We start from the raw sequence: 23,808 nt of genomic DNA, 5'->3' as shown, positions 1-23,808 counted from the left end.
TCCACTGCAGATTGTTCCCATGACTTAAATGATTTTTACCAGGAATGGGTAATAGCCTGAATCCCTCCCTGCTATCTGGCATGTACCTTGTAATTTACTGATGTTAGTAGATATTGTACGACCACCCCCCCCCCCACCAAACCTTCAGCATTAATTTCATCCATTGAAACACTCAATCCGTTAAAAGGCGAGTCCCTTGCGAAGGCCGTGAATGGAGCTGCAGGTAAACCTGAGGCGTGCACACCCACATGGCAGTCGAATTGCTCCCTACATCAATCCAAAACGGCCCTGGTGACAAACCCTACAGACCTATGCGAATTAGTAAAGGGAATGGACTGACAGGTACAGGATTAATGGGCTGAATGGTCTCCTGTGCCACAAAACCCACATTTGGGGTCTAACAATTCTGATAACATGTGAAGACACAAACGTGCATTTTAAAAAACAGCTAGTCCTCCTTTAGCACTGGTCTTGTCAGTAGTTACAAATTATTAAGGCCCTTTGGTATTCTATCACTGAGTCGCACAAGGCTGGCACTGAACTAAATTCAGGATTCATCTTATAAAGTTACCCTCAACTTATAGGTAAGATCAGCTCTTGTCTTTCTGGTTGGATTTATTTATTAAATCTTTTTCAATCACCATTCAAACAGGACAGATCAAGGTGCATCAAGACAAGCAGAGCAGGGTTACCCATACTGCAGGATAGGTGCTACAAGTGACCAAAGGTGGTTGTTCATATACCTTGCTGGAACATGCAACTAACAAATTGCAAAGAACGACTGATCTTTTTTAACACATTTAATAGTGCACTTGATGGTTATAACTGTACAGACATACAAAGATATAAACACGTTCTAGTTTCTTTATGCCTTAGCTTTGACAAAGTAAAATATTTACAATATTTTAGAAAGGTACAAAAAGTATAATTGAGGTATAAATACATGAATATTTAAATAATTAATAACATGCGTTATCCCTATTTGGCAATATGCAGCTAGACATGTGTATGTGTTTACAATACAATGGTATATACAGTGACTTCAAAATCTACATACAAATACCAAAGGAATTCTGGTAACAAAACAGAGAGATAAGCTAGCATTGTAAAGTGAAGGGACAACACTGATAGATTACTAATAAAATTGATTTCATTGTCACAAATTTCACTAAATGCTCTTTACATAACACTGAATGGTAAATATTTTAAACAATATTAGATAAATCCTTCTTTTAAATTCTGCTCACTTAGGGCTCCAGCACCCAGATAATAAAAAAGGGTTATTGAATTCCCAATGGCAGCATATGCATTAACTACATTCCATTTAAAGCCTCAAACAAACAGCAATGTTACAGTAAAACCTGTAAGAAAGGCTACTTTCTATTTGAGGACCACTTGGCACCTCACACCCTGTGATTGCTAACAAACTCTTATGATTGTCAGGTGATGATAGAAAACCGAAATTAAAACAAAAATAAAAGCAATAAAAGGTTATAGATTATCATTAACATGTCTGGATTACTTGTCAATAGTTGGACATCCTCTGTTGCTTTCTATTTCCAATATTATCTAATACCATGGATATTAAATCTTTGATGGGAATTGTAGAGTGATACGAAATGTAATGAAAACTAAGTAAATATACATCATAATATTATTTGGAGGTCCACAACTCAGTTGTAATAATGTGGCACCACACACGTATGCCTGGGAATAGTTTTAAGATAGACATATGAAAAAGCCATACAGTCCAAGGAAAACATATTCATCACATACACAATCAAAACACAATATTATTTTGTATTACTGCATGGGCCCTGTAAACGCAGAACATCTTAACTGTAACATTGGCAGAGTTGTGTTTGAAATTCAAATATCTCCCTCCTTCAAGGTTTGGAGGTTGCTTTAAGAACGGGGCCTCTGGGTCATTGCATTAGGTGGGGATTCACGAACATAAACCAGACTTCTCTTGAAAGTAGTGTCTTGTGGATCCCAGCCAAGATCCTAGACTGGAAGGCCAAAAATAAATCCAGTAACTTCCATCTATTTCATCTCAGGACACCAGAAGCACCCCTGAAATGGTTGTGATTGAACTCCTGACTAAAGCTTGCTGGCCCATTAGACTGAAACATGTATCTTGGGATTGAAACAGTTAGCACTTGCCAGTTCTCTTTCCTGGCAGGTCACTATCAGGGTTTCTACCATAATCAGTAACCTTCATGGATATGCTGTTCCTTGTTCTATATATAATAAATACTGGAAACACTTAGAGAGGCAGGAAAACATCTGCGGAAAAAGAAACAATGTTTCCAATAATGACCTTTCATCAAAGCAAGGAAAACATAGAGATAAAACAAACACAGAAATGGGGGAGGTAAGGAAAGAACAGAGTGATAAAGTAGAAGGCAGGAGAGTTCCTGAATACTTTCTTCAGATTTGTATTTTCTGTAACAATTTGTTTCATATTTTTTCTTTGAAATCGAATAAAAATCAGATTTCTGAAAAAAAGGTCTCCATCATTTTCCATGATAGAATTTTAACAATCTCAAGTGTTCTGCTCCAAATCAAAACCACTGTAATGGCATCCTTTAAAACATAAGTATCTTCCTATCAACACACATAAAACTTTTAAAACTTTTATGTGTGTTGCTTGAATTTCCAGCATCTGCAGAATTCCTGTTGTTTGCGTTTTTAAATATCTTCCTATCACTGGCAGCCAGTTGGGAAGAGTCTGCCAAGCCTAACCTTGAATTAGCATCAATGGATGTTGCTCAGGATAGCAATCGTGGTGCAGAGACTATCATGGTAAATATTTTTCTCCTGACAACATGAAACTAAGTGGGATGGGTTGAAGATGTTCGAGGAGGTTGCAAGTTAGCACCTTAAGCCAAAATATTGCACGCCTTGGTTTTCAGAGTCAATTTTCAGCAGAAGGTGATGTTGGGATATTGAAATCTGCTGCAAAAGGGGATGTAGGGTGATAAAGGGTGGCACCCTACTCAAGAACTATTTTAGTTTATCTAACATTATCACAATGCAAAACAGATAGAACTGACTAAAATACATGCAGCGGGCTCCCAGTAAAGATCCAGGATGTTCTCTTTCATGACAATTCCTGGTATTGTTTTTAAAAGATACATCATTTAATACTCCATGGCAACAAGTTCAGAACATTGCCTTCACCTTGAAGCTACATGCCTTTTATTAAAAACGTGGCCTAGTTTGTTTTTGGTATGGTAAAATGTAGACCTGTCACTGCTTTTAAAATTGCTTCTATCCCTCGAAGCTTTCAAGACTACATGAAGATCTTGAATCATGGGTACGAAAAAAAATGAGGTATTGTTCATCAAAAGAATCCCCCTTCCAACTTTAAAGACATAACTAGTGTCTTAGCTGTACAATCAAAGATTTATTGGGTTTAAGAGTGTTCTCCAAGGAAACCTATTCAAATACTAGGCAGGGAAGACTCTCAGATGTAGAAATTAGTATGACTCTAGCATGAGGGGGAGAAAGAAACAAAGTTCCGACGGAGAGAAGTGGCCCTAAAGTGGTCCTCATTGTCTTTTGCATAAGTTACAATATTGAAACCTTAAATTCCACTGGACCCTCAATTGATGGGTGTCATTCTGCCATGCAAATTATGTTCCAAGCAAGAAGTGTACCAGACACCACTCTTTACACAATCTCCCACATTTCAATTGCTTAGAAACATCCTCAATCACACACGCCTCCAGGTGCACCATGCTAGCTAGATAACTGAACCAAGTAAGCGAAACAGAAAAGCACAACTCTGAAAATAACAACAATGTTTCATAAACAAGGAAGTTATGGAGAATAATAGAAAAAAAAATCACAAGTATGCACCAGGGCTTGATTTACATTACACAAAATGCTTGATGCTTCATAGAAGCAATTGTGGCCACTAAACAAGGAAATGCAATGCAACTTTGCACTTCATTTTTAATAAAGACCATTATTCCAACTGTATTCCAGTAAAGGTCTATATCTCAGCCCTCATGAATGAATTAAGCAGCTTTTTAAAGTATATCGTTACAGTCAAAATTAAGAATTCTTTAAAAAATAAAATCATCTATTCAAGGTCTGATTCATGCAGACCTCTCATAAACGTATAATGCAGGTCCACCAGTTTCCTTTCAAACATTATTCTTTGAAGCACCGTGCTTCAGAGTTAACAGGCTAGTTTATTGGAAGGTGTCCCCTAATGCTTGGTTTCTTGACTGCCGGAGCCGTGAATAATAAAAGAGTCCCGTATTCTAACAACTTCCGCTGCGCACAAGTGTCCAAAAACTTTATTGTACCATTCTGGCATCCTTCCCCTAAAAGGAAAGAGAGAACATGGATTTAAAATTTACCACAGCCATTTAAAAATCTAAACAACATGTTTGACCATAACAAATTACATTGCTTAGAAAGAAGCCTGAAGACAATATTAGTGTCCTTTCACTGTGGCTCAAGACAGCCAGACTGATGGCAGGGTTCTTAAATGCTGAGGGTCACATGTACCTCCTTGAAGGGTTCAGCATGGGAGTAGCTCTTAACTTCTCCTATCTCAATTGCCCAAATGCTGGTGGCAATGGAAACCAGTGCCACTGCCTCGGGTGGATGCTGCAAGACATGATTTTGTTCTTACACTGGACAGACATGCTTTGGCAATGCAGATCACCAAACTAGTAAAGTTTATGTAGAAGAAGGCACCCCCATCACCCAGGTCATGACTCGTTCTCACTGCTACCATCTGGAAGGCAGTACGGAAGCCAGAAGGCACACACTCAGTGATTCAGGAACAGCTTCATATCTCTGCCATTAGATTTCAGGATGAACAATGAACCCATGAACACTACCTCATTACATTTTTAAAATTTCTATTTTGGCACTACTTATTTAACTATTTCACACATATATATATATATATACACACATACTTAAATGTAATTCACGTTCTTTCTATTATCATGTATTCCCCTGTACTGCTGCCACATAACAAACAAATTTCACCACAAATCCCAGTGATATTAAACCTGACTCTGGTTCTGATTCAGATCGGCTATCCGAATAATGAAGTAATTAGGAATGAAGTGAGGTGAGGGCCTCTGTCGGTCAGAGCTGACCGTGGACATTGTGTTTTAGCTGTCTAGATATGCGAACCTGGGCAGTGCGATATGGAGAGTGAGCTGTTGCCAATGTAGCAAGCTCCCCCTCTCTATGCAACTGATGAACCAAAAGGAATGGTAGAGACTGATACAGTTTGGTACCAGCAGCATCACAGGAGTTGCCAGTCAGTATTGAACTCAATATAGGGCTGCCTTAGCAACTCCAGCTCTGGAGTTTACTCCCAAAGCCTCCCCCATGAGTAGGTATACGAGAGGTTTGAGATCAGAGTTTTCCTTCTAGATGAGCTGCCAACCATGACTGACAAGCCCCATCTGCCTAAGGTAACTGGTCTTAAAGCACCAATAACCTGCATTTGCCCCTTCTCCTGTCAGCAGAAATGGTTCTGCTGGACTCAGTAGTTGAGCCACATGTGAAGGCGAGGAGCTGGACTTGGTTCTCAGAGGCTACTTGAGGTGCACGTATTGGGAGCATTTAATAGGCAGTGGGAGCTTGTCCCCATTACCACCTCTGGGATGGTAATTACAACCTTAGTAACACACCCTGGGAATCTCTACTTTGTGGATAGTCCAATAACTTCCCATTAGAGCGTCTTGAAAACTGTTGCTGTTGTTGCATAAAGTTCAGTACTCGAATAACATTGCTTTCTGGACTAAATAGACAATAAATGTGGGACATTACAATTTGTATATTTGAATAATTTTGCATTCACATATGTCACCAATCAAACATCTTAACACTTGGGTCACATATACTAAAAGTCTTGATGGATTCACCAAAGCACCAAAGCAGGCTAACATTAGAAATACACCATCACATTACTAGACAGAACTCTGAAACAAGACCATGTTAATACCTTGTGTCTATCCTGCACAAGTAGGTGAGCTTAGACTTCCCTGACCCGCAGGGCTCTATTAGATATCGTGAGGTAAGGGCATTAGCTCGGACTCCGCCAACCACTGATGTTCCATTGTGCTCTACCGACGTGGCCACCAGTGCACAGCTGCCCCTAGGCAAATTTGTCTTCCAGGTCCTGCAAAAAACAATTGAATAGGTTCAAATGCATATTCTTCAATAACAATGCAAAGGCCGTAAGATATAGAGGCTGAATTAGTCCATTCAGTCATTTGTCTGCTCTGCCTTTCAATCTCGGCTGATTTTATTTAACCCCATTCTCCTGCCTTCTCCCTGTAGCCCTTAACCCTTTACCAATCAACAACTTGCCCACTTCTGCTTAAAATACACCCAATGCCTTGGCCTCCACAGCTCTCTGTGGCAATGGATTCCGCAGATTCACCATCCTCTCACTGAAGCAATTTCTCTTCATCCTGGTGTTAAAGGTCACCCCTCTATTCTATGGGGTGACCCTTTAATTCTAGACTCTTCTAAATCCATAGATTCTAGACTCTTATACTAATGGAAATATTGCCTCTCTATCCAGGCCTTCTAGTACCTGGTAGGTTTTAATGAGATCCCCCCTCATCCTTCCGAACTCCATTGAGTGTAGGCCTGGAGACATCAAATGTGCCTCACTGATCAAACCTTTCATTCCTGAGATCTTTCCTGTGAACTTGCCCTGAACCCTCTCTAGGGCCAGAACATTCTTTTTCAGCTATGGGGCCCAAAATTGCTCACAATACTTCAAATTAGTAAATGGGAAAAACAAATATTCAGGGAACTGTAATTTTACAAGCTATTCCCCCTCTCCCCCTCCCCCCACCCCCACATTTCGTTTTCACTCCTGAAAGAAATAACTCGCTCAAAAGCACACCACTGAGTTACATATTCTTCAGGTGAGCTCTGGGAGGTGATCCAGTCGTGTGCAGCAGAACAATTTATCCACTTTTTGGCCTTTCATTCGGCATTATTTCCTGGGCTAGGGAATGTGGAGACAGAGTCCAATTGAAGTGGACCTATTACTATCTGTCCCTAAGCCACAGCTGCTAGTCATTAGCTAACTCAGACACTCCAAAGATCGGGGATGGTAGTTTCCTGTTTTGTATGGGTGAAGCTTTTTAATCAATACTTTCGGTGCAGGACCACACTGGCTTATCTAATTCCACTTTGCTCCCTACAGATGATAGCTAGAGGAGTACGGAAATATTTACCTTATGAGCACGTAATCTCGGGTTGGGTGTGGGGCCATGCTGCTTTGCACGTAGTGATAGATATCTGTTTGACTATTCAAATTTTCAATGACCTTCGAACTAAGTAGGTCAACATCCCAGAGATGGCGGTCACGCAGTATCCGCCAGAGAACATCTTCCGGGGCAACAGGAACTTCAACAGAAGCCTTCCATAGTTTCAGAGGCGGGCCATCACAAACCTGGTCAAAGAAAATTACATTGAAATCATTTGGTTCTTCACCACTGAAGATGGCGTGGCAGTTGTTTAATATTTTATTTAGAGCTAAAGTGTAGAACCTTTGAGCCACACTGCCAGCATCCCCAATTTAACCTCACCTAATCATGGGACAATTTATAATAACCAATTAACCTACTAACCGGTATGTCATGGACTGTAGGAGGAACCATAACGCCCAGAGGAAATTCAAGCATTCCACAGGGAGGATGTACTAACTCCTTACGGAAGACGCCAGGACTGAATTCCAAACTCCTACGGCCTGAAGTGGTAACTGCGTCATGCTGACCTCTATGCTACTGTGGCGCCCCAGTGATGTGTTTATGTTTAGACATGGTTGCTAAGCATAACTTCACTGAAATTCAATGGAAACCAGCAAAATTCCCACGGACAGCAGGAGGAAGATGGCGGATGGCCAGGAATCCCCCACTTCCAGGAATTTCCCTCTATGTCAGTTGCAAGAGGCTTGGGCCAATGTCGGGACTCTGTTAATTGGCAGTCCTATTTCTACACATTACTGGGCGCCTCATGATAGTTGTGAATATATCAAGGATCAAATATACACCACTAGTAAGGATGATTTGGCCCCACTGGTGTAAAAAAAGTGTGATTAGTTATACAGGTTCTGCCACTTAAGGCTGACCACTGACAATAGATGGCCATTGCTGAAGTAGACCGGGAGACAGCAGTCTAAGTTTCCACAGGAGACAAGCACCAAGGTTGGTCCCAATTGGTACTTGTAGCCATCAATTTTATGAGACTGGCAACTACTTTGCCATCGATGTTCAAATAGCAGTGGGGATCAGTATTGAAGCTGGGGTAATACTGCTACTTGCACTTTGGGATTTTTGCATGTGAACTTGTGGATCCATCTTCCATTCCTAGGTAGGTATGGATAATTTACCTCCAGAATGCATTTACATTTCCAGCAATCTCTTCACTTTTACTATCTTTTACCTCATTTTGTTAGATGGGCTGTATATACATGCACTGGCATGATTTACTGCTTAAGGTGACTGTAAACAATGGGAAGTACCTTTTTGTAGGCTAGCTCTGCTGACTCTGACGTTGAACAATTGACCCAGCCTTTAAACTTGTCCTTGGCTTCCTTCAGCAGAGAATGCATGTGATTCTGTAGATGAGCCCGGTAGTCAGACGATTCACCATTGCTGGTTTGGCCCAGCTGCTCCAAGGTGACTGGCTGCAAATCCTGCTCCATGTAAGAGTTACGGCACTGGCTCATCATTTCCTCTGGAATCTAGGGAATAAAATATTGCCAAGATATTATACATCTAACAAATATATTTTCTCCTGTATTGTTTCCCTTTCAATTTGGTCATTAGTATTTACCTGTAAGCCTGCAGTGTTTACAATAATACAACTTTTTATCACAGCAGAAATAAACTTGTCATAGTCCAAAACTATATTTTCATTTGTCCATTACATTGTGTTTAAACTCATCTTCTTCAGAAGGAAGAATTTGAATTTAAACACAATATAATGGGGAAATGAAAACCAAAGACAATGGTATTTAACTGAATAAATACAATGCCTTTCTAATATCTGATATGGTGAAATATTTCAGTCTTGTTGATTCCTAATAAATGATGTTTCATATGGGACCTCACTGACACCTAGAGGCCCATGACAGATCTTGGAAAAACCTCTTTGTACAGGTATGCCATGGAGAAATGAATGGGGGTGTGGGGAGGTGGGGAAGAGGATAAGTGGGCCCTATTTCTTAGCGTGTGGCATGCATAAAGTGAGATTGCACCTACTGCAGCCCTTTTCCCAGTCTCATTGGGGAAGGTCTCTGCGGGGAGGGGGACTGCAAACAAACTCAATAGCTTCTTTGCCAGCAGCTCCTTTCCAATGTACTACTGCTCCTCTGGATGGAGAACGCCGAACGAAGAACAAATCAGGTGCGGAAAATCATTCTGGATTGACTCTGCCAAACAGGCTGCATTTCAGCATCTTCGTTTGTGGTCCATTTGCATCCAAACTCAGTTCCATTGTCTTCAGTGGAGTTGGATTTCAGATTTCTTAAAACTCCATTCCGCTGAAGACAGCACTGCTATAGTGCACTTTCAGCAGTACTGATCCAGGCTCTTTTACAATAATGGTGAACTCCAGGTCTCTCGATCAACTTTGTCATTACTCTTACACTTTATTTGTCCACCTGCATTGCACCTTCACGGTAACATCTGGCATCCTCTTTTTTGCCCTTTGTACTATCTCAATATATGGAATGATCTGTCTGGCTAGCATGCAAACAAAGGCCTTTCATTACATCTCAGTGGTAGTATAGTGAGATCCTACCCTTGAGATAAACAATTAGTTTAAAATAAACCAATTGCTAAATTACCAATTTGCCACCTACCGGCTTGTACTCCTTCCCCTCCCCCCACCTTCACCTTATTTTGACTTCTACCCTCTTCCAAACCAGTCCTGATGAAGGGCCTCAGCCCAAAATGTCAATCGTTTATTCCCCTGCATAGATGCTGTCTGACCCGTTGAGTTTCTCCATCGTTTTGTGTGTGTAACAGTAAGTTACCAATCACCAATTTCAAGGCTGTCTGAGATAAACACAAACACAAGCACACCTTGAAAAGTTTCTTGCACTCGGCGATCATGTGGGCTAGACCCTGCGTAGCGGCCAGGTTTTCGTTCAGGTCCTTTTGGTCAGGCTTGCCCAGGCTTTGTTTCCGCTGGATCACTCTAGGTTCAAAGGGGACAAGTATCTCATTAATATGTAACGACCTGTGAACAAAAGCACAGACACCTAGGTGCCAGCACAGGTATTTGTAGGACTGGACAAAAGAATCATTAAACAGCAGCAAACCTTGTAAACTTGCATAAGGATCACCGAACAGGGCACTTGATTTATGGCACAAAGTTACTCACATGGGAATAAAAATTCTTACACTTGAGTAACCCTGCAGCAATTTGTCTTTGCTTTAGTGGCCATCCTGAAATGGGACGTCTCAGTTTAAATTAGTTAGCAGACTGCACGCCAAGGTCAAGCTCTCTTTTTAAATTACTGTCTCAGAGGATCGAGGAGTGTGGGGACAGTGCTTAAACTGTCACTTTGGGATAGTTCCTTATCAGTCTCACTCACTGATGAATGACAACTTTACACAATAGGCCCACACAACAAATAATTAGGAAGGTCATCGTGAAGGAGGCAATTTCGCATCGGCACTGTTTTGGTTTGGGAGTCTGGCAGTAGTTTCATGTTGTTTATATAAGTGAAAAATGAAGGGGTGAATTTTTCCCAGTGGTGCTGGTGTTCTGAGTTTTGTTGAAGTTACAGTCACAGCTGGGCAAGCCCCTGCAAACCCTGTGCAAGGACTCCTTACCTTCTTCCCCACCCTCCTTGTGTTACTGATCTCAGGTGGTCTCTGTGCACATGTGTAGGTGTCAATATATCATGTTTGCTGTTGTGTGCTGGGGCAGCAGGCTGAGGGTAGCAGACACCAACAGAATCAATAATCTCATTCGTAAGGCCAGTGATGTTGTGGGGATGGAACTGGTCTCTCTCACGGTGGTGTCTGAAAAGAGGATGCTGTCTAAGTTGCATGCCATCTTGGTCAATGTCTCCCATCCACTACATAATGTACTGGATGGGCACAGGAGTACTTTCAGCCAGAGACTCATTCCACCGAGATGCAACACAGAGCGTCATAGGAAGTCATTCCTGCCTGTGGCCATCAAACTTTACAACTTCTCCCTTGGAGGGTCAGAGACTCTGAGCCAATAGGCTGGTCCTGGACTTATTTCATAAGTTACTGGCATAATTTACATATTACTATTTAACTATTTATGGTTCTATTACTATTTATTATTTATGGTGCAACTGTAATGAAAACCAATTTCCCCCAGGATCAATAAAGTATGACTATGACTATGACTATAACCAGGCTTGCCAACCTATTTCTACTTCTATTCTTACATTTTTCATCCAAGAAATAAACTTTTACCCAACTGGATAAAATCAAGATCCATCCCAATGACCTCCTTGTTTCTAATGTCTGTACAATTGACCATCCTTTGTGCAACTAAACCCTCCACCTAATTCAAACTCTGTGTATACCAGTGCATATCCTCGCCAGGTTACAAATGACAATTTCTGTACAGCCCATACATATGACCAAGCATTTGACAGTCTAATGGGATGGACTTGCTGGTTGCTGTGGGCCTGATTTATCCTGTGTGGGAACTCAGTTCCTGGCAATAACTGAATGATTGAGTTAAGCATCTTTGTTTAAACACATGTCGATCTTGGTTGGCCAAAATCAATTTAAATACATTGCCATGAGACCACATTATCAACTTGCCAAGTGTTCGGCTTATGAACAGGTAAACATAGAAACATAGAAAATAGGTGCAGGAGTAGGCCATTTGGCCCTTCGAGCCTGCACCGCCATTTATTATGATCATGGCTGATCCTCCAACTCAGAACCCCGCCCCAGCCTTCCCTCCATACCCCCTGACCCCCGTAGCCACAAGGGCCATATCTAACTCCCTCTTAAATATAGCCAATGAACTGGCCTCAACTGTTTCCTGTGGCAGAGAATTCCACAGATTCACCACTCTCTGTGTGAAGAAGTTTTTCCTAATCTCGGTCCTGAAAGGCTTCCCCTCTATCCTCAAACAGTGGCCCCTCGTTCTGGACTTCCCCAACATCAGGAACAATCTTCCTGCATCTAGCCTGTCCAATCCCTTTAGGATCTTATACGTTTCAATCAGATCCCCCCTCAATCTTCTAAATTCCAACGAGTACAAGCCCAGTTCATCCAGTCTTTCTTCATATGAAAGTCCTGCCATCCCAGGAATCAATCTGGTGAACCTTCTTTGTACTCCCTCTATGGCAAGGATGTCTTTCCTCAGATTAGGGGACCAAAACTGCACACAATACTCCAGGTGTGGTCTCACCAAGGCCTGTACAACTGCAGTAGTACCTCCCTGCTCCTGTACTCGAATTCTCTCGCTATAAATGCCAGCATACCATTCGCCTTTTTCACCGCCTGCTGTACCTGCATGCCCACTTTCAATGACTGGTGTATAATGACACCCAGGTCTCGTTGCACCTCCCCTTTTCCTGATCGGCCACCATTCAGATAATAATCTGTTTTCCTATTTTTGCCACCAAAGTGGATAACTTCACATTTATCCACATTAAATTGCATCTGCCATGAATTTGCCCACTCATCCAACCTATCCAAGTCACCCTGCATCCTCTTAGCATCCTCCTCACAGCTAACACTGCCACCCAGCTTCGTGTCATCCGCAAACTTGGAGATGCTGCATTTAATTCCCTCATCCAAGTCATTAATATATATTGTAAACAACTGGGGTCCCAGCACTGAGCCTTGCGGTACCCCACTAGTCACCGCCTGCCATTCTGAAAAGGTCCCGTTTATTCCCACTCTTTGCTTCCTGTCTGCTAACCAATTCTCCACCCACACCAATACCTTACCCCCAATACTGTGTGCTTTAAGTTTGCACACTAATCTCCTGTGTGGGACCTTGTCAAAAGGATTCTGTTGCTCCCTGTACTGGGTAATTATCTGTGGATCTGTCTGCCAGACAGCATACACGTGTTAGCAATCTCCCCATAAATTTGTGAACGTACTTCACTATGTTAATGTCTAAAAGTCTGCAAAAAATATAATATTAAAAGAAAACAAAGACAACCTCTACAGCTATCAAGAAATCAGTACCTTGGGGAGGAGTTTTCTCTCTTGAGAGTGTTCAGATGGAAGAGTGAAGGGGCCAGGCACACTGCGAGATTTGTAGGTGTCATCTGGTTTTCCTCGACAACAGCTGCGACATCACTGAGGAAGTAAAGGAGGGTCTGCAGAGCCTCTCGGTTCTCGTCAGGCAGCAGCATGATGCCAGCCTGGATCGCCTGCAGACGTTGATCCTTCGGGACATCTGCAGCACAAAATACACGCTTTCAAAGGCAATGTCCGCTTTTCAAACTGGAGGCAGTTGAAGTGCGACTGCAAGAAAAGGCTTGCACTATATGGAACACTCTGCTGTGCTGTTTCAAAGTGCTTCATGAACAGTAACAACCGTTAATGCCCAGAATTACTAATAAGCACAAAGAGCTGCTCCAAGCTACTGACTGAGCTGTACCAAACATTTTAAGATGTAACATTATTTAATGTCATTTCTTGTATACAAGTAGAACGGAGAATGAAATTCTGGATCCAATGCAGCACAAAAAACACAAAAGATATAAAACACAATAATAATAATTTAAAAAGACACAATAAATATAAAAACATAAGTTACCTACAGAAAGACCATTATATGAAATACCCAACCACATTAGCAGTGAAACCTTTACCAGGGCGTTATATATACATATATTGATTTAATGCCCATAAAGTGACGCCAGGCACAGGAATGTGATAGACAGGAAATAGTAAAGTAGTAGTGCAAAAGAAAGGCTGGTGGATAGAAATTAAGATGAAAATGGATACAGAAAAATATAGAGATACAAACGTGACGTGTTGGAGAAGGTGCGGCTCCAAGGAGGCAAATCATTTTCATATTTTCTGGTATTGCCCTAAATTAAGTATATATTGGGAAAGTATTCATAGAACATTAGTTAAGGTACTTAGGTCCCAGATACCTCTGAACTCTTTGAGACGCTTTATTTGGGGCATGTGTTGTTTCTTGAACAGAAGGAAGGTATAAAGTTGCTGCAGGCCCTCTTAGCGGCAAGTAAGAAATCAATCACTAGAAAGTGGCTAAATCCAATACCACCTACATTGGAAGATTGGCACAAAATTATCTTGGAAATATTTAAAATGGAAAAGTTGACTTACTCCCTGAGAAGTCAAAAAGAAAAATTTTGTCAAATCTGGAATAAATGGATTGAATATATAACCCCAATGCGAGCAGACTTTAGATGACTCTCCTAATGATTTATACTGCTCTTCTCATCAACACAGTAATATTGCTAATGTAAGCACCCCTAGTCTAAATGTTTACTGTTTTTGTTTTCTTTTGGAAAATAGAGAATTAATACAAGTAAAGGAAAAGATTTGGGAAAGGGATAAAAAATGATAAAATTAAGTAAATAAGAACATAGGGATTGGATAATTATTTCTGGGGGCAGGAGCAAGCATGAACAAGTTAGGATATAAACACCTACAATCGTTGTTACATAGGCTTACATACAACATTTTGGACCAGAAGAAATGGTCCAGAAGAGATATATGGAAACTATTGTTACTATGTTTCTTAACAACTAATACCATTACTTAGCCTAATAGATTAGAATTACCACTGTACATCATTATCTATTTAAGTGTCTAATTTCCTTTTATATCATCTCAATGTGTACTTAAGAATGTATAAATAATAATAGTTTTATACATATAAAAAAATGGAAAAGGTTATAAGTGTGGAAAAAGTACATGATACTTGTGAATTCCTTATCCAATTAAAAATAAAATTAAAAAAAAAAGAAAATGGATACAGATGATTTCTTCTCATACCACTTGCAATTTAAGTGGTAAGCGTCCACAACAATAACCATTAATGTACCCCAAATTTGTTCCAAGTACAGTGGCTTAAAGTGGGAAAAAATTTGATGCCTGCTCCATTCTAATGAATTCACGTCAGCCAGACCACTGAAAAGAGCAGGCAAAACAAATGGCTTTTAAACCTTCAGGCCAGAGATTCAGGCAATAAATGCTGCCCCTGTTCTGGGTCCTGACTTGACAACTGAGAGGAGCAAGGGAATATTGGAAGAGGAGATAAGAAGTTTTTCTAGAAATTAAGTCCACTTCTTAACTCAAGTCACAACTTTGCACATAACAAACCTAGGCCTAAATTCAGTTTAATTGATTGATCCTGAAAAGAATAAGTCAGCTTCCTTTCTTTGGCCTGAAGTGCATTGCTAGTTGATGTTTTTATTATAAGGCTGAAGGTGATGAAACACGTAATGACTGAAGGGCCTATATAGGGTTATTTTGTTTGCCTAGTGCATTGCGCAAAACTGAAAGTACAGGTAAGCTGCTTCAGAAAGAAGGTTTTAACAAAATCCTTCCGTGGGCACACACGTCACTATAAAAATATACACTCTCCTCAAAATACACATCATTTTCAAAATATCCATCACCTCAAAATAAAAAAAACCGTCAACATATTTACTCAAAATAAAAAGGAAGTCTGTGTTCATAACATAGTGTAGCGGTTAGCACAATGCTTTACAGTGCCAGCTGTAAGATCGGGGCTCAATTCTGTAAGGAGTTTGTACATTCTCCCCATGACCACATGTATTTCCTCCATGTGCTCCAGTTTCCTCCAACAGCCCAAAGACACATGGATTGTGGTCATGCCATGTTGGCGCCCAAAACATGGCTACACTTGCCAGCCCCCAGTGCAATCCCAGAACTTTATAATTAAATGGTTTACAAAATCACAGTTTCCAAAAACTCAAGGGTGCTGCCTCATATACAGGGGCCTGTTAGACTAAACTCATTAAATCATAATGTGATATTATTAACATTTGGCAAACTTTTGGTAATTTCATAAATACTGGTATAACTTTTATTTTAAATTTCGTGGTTCAAAAGTAGAAAAATGGCAAAGCAGATTGTAATTAATTGTGTCATTTGTTACTGGTTGATGACACAATTGTGGTGAAGATGAAGCATGGCCTCTTCACTTCTCCAAAGAAAACAGCTACAATGACAGATAGTGGTCCCAGACTCCCGCCAGACACAGGCGTAGCTTGCAAGGTCATGAGGAGGTCCTGTGATTTAAAGGTTAGGTCTGCACCTGGGCACCTTCCGTCAATGCTGCCTGCAAATTTTGTCAAAAACAGGCGTAGTAAGAATGGGGCAGGGGGTGGTAGGGAGTAATGGGCTGGAAAGAATGTATTCTCCTCCACCTCATGAAGTCGTCTTTTATCTTGCTCCACGAACAAGTAAATACCATAAAAGCACTACACGAGAGATAAATATTTTTCAGAGATCCTGGCTGTCTATTGCACACAATATTCCAAGGAAAGAACATGCTGTCAAACAATAACATTGGGAAACATAAACCATTATGCTGAACGGCTTGAAAAGAGGGAGCTTATGAGAAGACCTATAGACACTTGGAGCAAATGTCCTTACAATATTAATGTCTCTGCGTCCTGGCAAAAAAATCTACCGAAGGTCATCGACCAGAGACAAACATAGTTGGGAGCACTCAGATCTGACAGTTTCTGCCAGGCTGCAAAATTTTATTTGTTACTTACACTGGTAGATTTGAAGAAAGGTTTCTGAAAGTTTGCTGGTCATCAGTGGCTCTGGCAGGTCTCTGAAGTACTGTTTAAGCATATCTGCCACATCATAGGCAGACTGACCTTCATAGTTTACACCATCTGTGCAAGTCTCATTCATCTGTCGCAAGGCTTGGATACGTGACTTTACTCCAGACTTCCGGAATAACCCAACCTGTTTATTAAAAGCGTGGAAGAAAATCTTGTAAAGGTTGGTCTTCATCACCATCAGGTAAATAGTCTGTCAGGGGTTTATACGTTCTCCTTGTGACTTTGTGGGTTTCCTCCCACATGCCCCACAAAATGTACGATGAGGGTTAGTAATTTGTGCCAATGCTATGTTTGTGCTGGAAGCATAGCGACTATTTTGGTTGTTGATGCAAATGATGCATTTCGCTGTATGTTTCGATGTTTTGATATATATGTGATATATAAAGCTACATACATCAAAGTTGCTGGTGAACGCAGCAGGCCAAGCAGCATCTATAGGAAGAGGCGCAGTCGACGTTTCAGGCCGAGACCCTTCGTCAGGACTAACTGAAGGAAGAGTGAGTAAGGGATTTGAAAGCTGGAGGGGGAGGGGGAGATGCAAAATGATAGGAGAAGACAGGAGGGGGAGGGATAGAGCCGAGAGCTGGACAGGTGATAGGCAAAAGGGGATACGAGAGGATCATGGGACAGGAGGTCCGGGAAGAAAGACGGGGGGGGGGTGACCCAGAGGATGGGCAAGAGGTATATTCAGAGGGACAGAGGGAGAAAAAGGAGAGTGAGAGAAAGAATGTGTGCATAAAAATGAGTAGCAGCTGGGGTACAAGGGGGAGGTGGGGCCTAGCGGAAGTTAGAGAAGTCAATGTTCATGCCATCAGGTTGGAGGCTACCCAGACGGAATATAAGGTGTTGTTCCTCCAACCTGAGTGTGGCTTCATCTTTATAGTAGAGGAGGCCGTGGATAGACATGTCAGAATGGGAATGGGATGTGGAATTAAAATGTGTGGCCACTGGGAGATCCTGCTTTCTCTGGCGGACAGAGCGTAGATGTTCAGCAAAGCGGTCTCCCAGTCTGCGTCGGGTCTCAGCAATATATAAAAGGCCACATCGGGAGCACCGGACGCAGTATATCACCCCAGTCGACTCACAGGTGAAGTGATGCCTCACCTGGAAGGACTGTTTGGGGCCCTGAATGGTGGTAAGGGAGGAAGTGTAAGGGCATGTGTAGCACTTGTTCTGCTTACACGGATAAGTGCCAGGAGGGAGATCAGTGGGGAGGGATGGGGGGGACGAATGGACAAGGGAGTTGTGTAGGGAGCGATCCCTGCGGAATGCAGAGAGAGGGGGGGAGGGAAAGATGTGCTTAGTGGTGGGATCCCGTTGGAGGTGGCGGAAGTTACGGAGAATAATATGTTGGAGGAACAACACCTTATATTCCGTCTGGGTAGCCTCCAACCTGATGGCATGAACATTGACTTCTCTAACTTCCGCTAGGCCCCACCTCCCCCTCGTACCCCAGCTGCTACTCATTTTTATGCACACATTCTTTCTCTCACTCTCCTTTTTCTCCCTCTGTCCCTCTGAATATACCTCTTGCCCATCCTCTGGGTCACCCCCCCCGTCTTTCTTCCCGGACCTCCTGTCCCATGATCCTCTCGTATCCCCTTTTGCCTATCACCTGTCCAGCTCTCGGCTCTATCCCTCCCCCTCCTGTCTTCTCCTATCATTTTGCATCTCCCCCTCCCCCTCCAGCTTTCAAATCCCTTACTCACTCTTCCTTCAGTTAGTCCTGACGAAGGGTCTCGGCCTGAAACGTCGACTGCGCCTCTTCCTATAGATGCTGCTTGGCCTGCTGCGTTCACCAGCAACTTTGATGTATGTTGCTTGAATTTCCAGCATCTGCAGAATTCCTGTTGTTTGATATATAAAGCTAATGTTTTCTATAACCATTAGAAGTCTAACACTACTACTTTATCATTCTCAAATATACTTTAAAGTCCACAACATAAGGTACCATCTAATTAAAAAGAACAATCAAACTATTTTTTAGTTTGGAAAGGCAACAGGTAGATAAAATGTGAGACTTAAGGGATGTTGGTGTTCATTAACTGGGGCATAAAGGACAGGGAAATTTTGGTACAAATTTTATTAAACTTTGGTTAGGCTGCTGCAGAATATTGTTAGTGATGCTGCTCATCACACCTTAGAAAGGGTATGATTCTACTGGAGAGGGTGTAGAGGATGTTGCCTGAGGTGGAGCATCTCAGTTACGAGGAAGAATGGATAAAGTGAACTGGTTTTCTATGGAGTAGTAGAGGCTGACTAGGGAATCTGATAGCAGAATACAAAATTATGAGAGGCATGGATAAGGTATAGGGTAAGAAACTTCTCCCCATGGCAGAGGGGTTTAAAACCAGAGGGCATAGATATAAGGAGAAGAGTAAGGGGATTGGAGAAAGATATTTGATGCAGAGGATGGCTGAAGCCTGGAACACACTACCTGAGTGGGTGGTGGAGCCAGGTACTTTCACCATGTTTAAGAAGCCCCTGAATCACCAAGGCTTAGTGGGCCATGGGCAAGTACCGTTCAGGTGGATGAGTAAAGAGTCATAGAGATGTACAATGTGGAAACAGGCCCTTCGGCCCCATTGAGTCTGCCCTACAATTGACCAGCCATTTACACTCATACTACACTACTCTCTCCACATTTCATCATTCCTCCTAGATTCTATCATACATCAGCAGCAATTCGTAATGTCCAATTGACCTACTAAACTACATGTGCTTAGGATATGTGAAGAAACCGGAGCACCTAGAGAAAACCCACACAGAGTAACAGAAATTAGGTACTAACTGGTCAGAAGGGACGAGGTGGTCCAAAGAACCTGTTTCTGTGCTGTGTGACTGGCATCAAGAAATCAGCTTTTTATCGGAATTGATTGAAAGATCAGTGAACTTACAAGATGATTGGTTAAATGTCAACATGTCACACTAGTGTAATCTTCGTAGTAAGACACTGACCTGGTCGAGGCATTGGTTGCGGAGGTAACGCATGGCTTGCTGAATACTCTGAGGAAGTGGGTGTCCTGAGCGCTGAACATTCACCAGCAGCGGAACTCCGAAAACATTCCGGTCCTTGTAGTCTGGAACCTTGATCCTCTTCATAAACTTGGGCACAGCCCTGGAAAACAACGCACGTAAAACAGTCTGATTACCAATGCCTCTCACAAATTCAAAGCATCACTGATGGGGAAGAGAGTTTTAATTACTGAAACAACATCTTCAACAGAAGTATACCACCAGCCCAGCACTGTTCCAAGTACCAATCTTTGCTCCAGCATTATTTAATCTTTCCTGTATCAAAAATCAACCAATACCTAATCTAAAAGAAGTACCATTTAATATAGCATTATCTGAATTTTCTGGAAGGAAGCTGAAAATTTCTGCCCTATACAAGAGGCTTTCTTAAATTAACTTCTGCCCCTCAATTGTAAACTGTAACTTGTGATACTAGATTCTCCAACTAGTAGAAATAGTTTCTCGCTAATCACATTATCATTTCCTCATAAGCATTAGTCAAACCACTCCCTGAACTTATGAAGTCTACCACTTTGTGTAATCAATAGACAATTTAATTCTCAGAATTCTAATGTAAAACTGGTGACTCATAGGCTATACTCTTTCCAAAGCCAGTATTTCATTCTTAAGATGCAGACAGTTCTCTAAGCATCTTTGTACTCTTTCCTCTTGCTGACTACTTTTAACGATCTCTTCATATTGACCAAACTCATTTGATCACCAGTGCTACTACTTTTCACTAGTTAGTTAGAAAACAGGTCCATCCTAATCTTGTTAAATTACATTGGAATCTATCTTCCACAGTTTTGCTTATTTACAAAACCCATAAACAACTTCTGTAATTTAATGCTTCCATTTACACTGTGACATATCTTTACATCATCAGCCAAATTGTTTATATTGCTTTCTGGCCATTATTCAGTTAATTGGGCCATCGGTTAATCGAGGCAGCCGTTTATTTATGACACCTCTTAAAAAGCTCTTCTAGTTGGCAAGAAATAAGCAGTATGACAATTCAGAACCATTTTGTTCACTGTGGTTTCAAGCATTCAGGCTTGGGGATGCCAGAAAGGGCTGGGAGCAAAAATGAAACCATTTCACTATTTTAACAAGTTAGGAACTATGAAGAATTTGAAGGTGTTGACAATTATCTTGAATATTACAATGAAAATGAAGATCTGGAAGAAGAAATCGTCAACAGCATTGTATGAAGGCAGTCCATTATCTGCACTAGGTGTCTGCGCTGATTTTGTTCATTGTGTACGCTGGATGAATTCCTCCATTGATAAATATTAGGAACGAATACACAATTTTATAGTAGCATTGATAGTGTTTTAATTTGTTCTATATTTCTTTTAAATACATAATTTGTTACTCAGTTTGTCTTTTTATACCTTTAAAACTATTTCCATGAAACTTTAGCTAATTGGAGCAGCCATTTAATTGGGCCAAAATGTACTGGTCATGATTTGTTCCAATTAAACAGAATCCATTGTAGTTAAAATGGTGAATATTTATAGGCCCAACACAAATCCCTAAAGGATGGCAATAGTCATATTCTCTCAATTAGATTATTAATATTATTATTCCCGATCTGCTTGTGCTGCTTTAGCCAATGTCCTAACCAGATCAATAACTGAGGTTTCAAACTTTAGTGTTCTTAATGAGGGAATTTCAAACATCTTCTGTAAATCCGTAAAGTGACATCCATTGATATTCTCTAAATATTCATTCAATCTGTTTTTTGAGAAACTGAAACATCAAACAAGCAGAAAGGCCGGGTGACCACACCACCTCTGTGTCCTGTAATCAACAATAGCACTGAGCCTCGGGCAAAAAGAATAAATGATCTTTGTTTGATTTGTATCCAAGGCAAAACGAAACTCAATATCCCACCGCCCTCAATGATGCTGCTTTGCGAAACCCTATGCGGAATGGCTAAGCTGACAATGTATGTTTTGTGTAACCGGAGCTTGGTTTCTTTCAGTCTCGAGAGGGCCAGAAGGCCCATTGACTTTTACGAGACTTTTGTGAGACAAAGGCGAAAATTCATACAGTGTCAATGGGAAAGAAAGTACAATGAGGAACAATGTTGAAACATTTATATCTTTTACGTTTCATGCACTCTTTCAACACCAAATACAGCAACAGCTGACTGAGGATATACCATTGTGTTTAACTTGAAGCAGTGAAACACATATGGAACCCCCAAGAAAAGTAAGAAAGACATTGGGCATCTTTTAGTTATAGATACAAAGTGCTACTGTTGATGAAGAGGCAAGGTGACTTAAAGTCATTAATAATTTTTAAGAAAAGTTTAGTCAATGAGAGTATTGTTGAGCATCATAAAAAATTACACCAGCACAGGAAAAGCAGTGGAAGACAAGGTTATCATTTTTCATGTGGTCATGAGGAACTGGGTAAGCAATTAACTGGAATAAGATTACTGAAGCACTTGTTCTTAAAGGGAGGGGTCACAGTGGTGAGAAACAGGGTAGGTTTGGTATCTTTTAAATTCGGTATATCCTCCTCTTCATCACCATTGCCTTTAATAACCTCCAATCTCAGGTTTAATATGAAATTCTAGTCAAGTGGAAGAAGTGCTGCTGATGGACTTCAGTCTGCTTATCAGCCTGCTAATCCATCAATCACACGGTGACCCAAGGGAAGATGCAAAACAACAGTTGCCCTTTATCATTCTGGTTTTTCGTGCAGAGGATGGTGATGATAAAAGTGTGATCACAAGTGTCTATTTGTCAGTGTCTATTCCTCTTCAATGGAAGAGCCACTGAAAGATGGGGAAAACACAAATGTTATTTCTGTGGTTTTCCCAGGTTTCTGAGATTCCTGCTGAAGATAAGCAGGTGATATAGGAGAAGGTCTGCAGAAACTCACTTCTTAGGCTTCACAGAGTGTACGATGATCTGACTTTTTAGCAAATACAATGCCAGCAGGATTATAATTGCACAATTACGCATCTTCCTCTGATCCTGATCACAGAGTCTAATGATATTTGACATTTTAAACCAGTAACTAATGAAACCTATTTATTCTTTAATTTATTTTTTTTACTAATAACACAATCAAGAAATAGTTCTGGTAGACAATCATCACTGGTGCCCGGTCTCACCCTGTGTTTTCTGCAGTACAAAGCTAGATGTACTGATGACAGACAGACTTTGATAAACAGAAGCTGTCAGATGGCAACAGATGATCACTTAACAAGTCCAACTACATTTCTCATTTCATTTGCTATTAAATGACACTCACCAGTTAAATCCATGCTTGTTCGAGGGTGAGTATTTCTCCATCAGCGCAGTTAGCTTCAACAGAGAGAATTTCTGGAGCAGGTTCATTTGTGCAACGGACTGGCTGTTAATCTGCAAAGAGGCTGAATTTAAACTCAGCCTGTGAGATATCTGGAAACTGCCCCATCGTAGTCTCTGTCGCCTGTTTAATTAAATGATAAAGGTAAGTAAATCAAGTATGATAAATCTTGTATGTTAGCAGGCAGGACCTACTTATATAATTATTCATAAGGATAAATAAGATTTCCAAACTATGGAAGTAACATTTTAAAGACAGTAACGTTATATTTCTGTATAATGTCAGGAACAAAAAATTACTAAATATTCCAGGCATTGCAAAAAAGCAGATTACTGCAGGAGATAAGTGTTGGGGCTCTGGGACCAAAGCTGTAAAATAGAGTTAGGCCTTATTCTCAATATGCTCTAACAGTTATCATTTACTGCTTTATCACTTTATCTGAAAGTACATTTCTAGACCATGCCTTAAAACTTGTTTATTTTGATTGGGATTAGCTACTTCCTTAATCTGTTTTGAAGATCTATACACTGTCCACTAGGAGAGAAAAGATACTGACAAAAAATACCATTGTTGTGCATCTGGTCAGTCCCATAGTTTAACATTCTGAAAATGCACAATTTCTGAAAAATTTT

At 40.9% G+C, this 23,808-nt stretch overlaps 1 protein-coding gene across 6 annotated transcripts in view; it reads right to left on the bottom strand.

The window, feature by feature from the left end:
* Positions 1-812: 812 nt before the first annotated feature.
* dlc1 (DLC1 Rho GTPase activating protein) overlaps positions 813-23,808 on the bottom strand; it is a 528,943-nt gene continuing 505,947 nt past the window's right edge. For all 6 annotated transcript variants that reach the window (XM_063043062.1, XM_063043063.1, XM_063043061.1 and 3 more), the window contains 9 exons: positions 23,120-23,299; positions 19,793-19,952; positions 16,760-16,958; positions 13,215-13,428; positions 10,095-10,209; positions 8,528-8,749; positions 7,239-7,456; positions 5,987-6,163; positions 813-4,337 (listed from right to left, as the gene is read on the bottom strand). In XM_063043062.1, the coding sequence (XP_062899132.1) occupies positions 4,220-4,337; positions 5,987-6,163; positions 7,239-7,456; positions 8,528-8,749; positions 10,095-10,209; positions 13,215-13,428; positions 16,760-16,958; positions 19,793-19,952; positions 23,120-23,299 (1,603 nt within the window). In that variant the 3' untranslated portion in view covers positions 813-4,219. The remainder of the gene's footprint in view (positions 4,338-5,986; positions 6,164-7,238; positions 7,457-8,527; positions 8,750-10,094; positions 10,210-13,214; positions 13,429-16,759; positions 16,959-19,792; positions 19,953-23,119; positions 23,300-23,808) is intronic.

Source organism: Mobula hypostoma, chromosome 3, assembly GCF_963921235.1.
Source record: "Mobula hypostoma chromosome 3, sMobHyp1.1, whole genome shotgun sequence".
Classification (NCBI taxonomy): domain Eukaryota; kingdom Metazoa; phylum Chordata; class Chondrichthyes; order Myliobatiformes; family Myliobatidae; genus Mobula; species Mobula hypostoma.
This window is presented reverse-complemented; position numbering and strand designations above follow the sequence as displayed.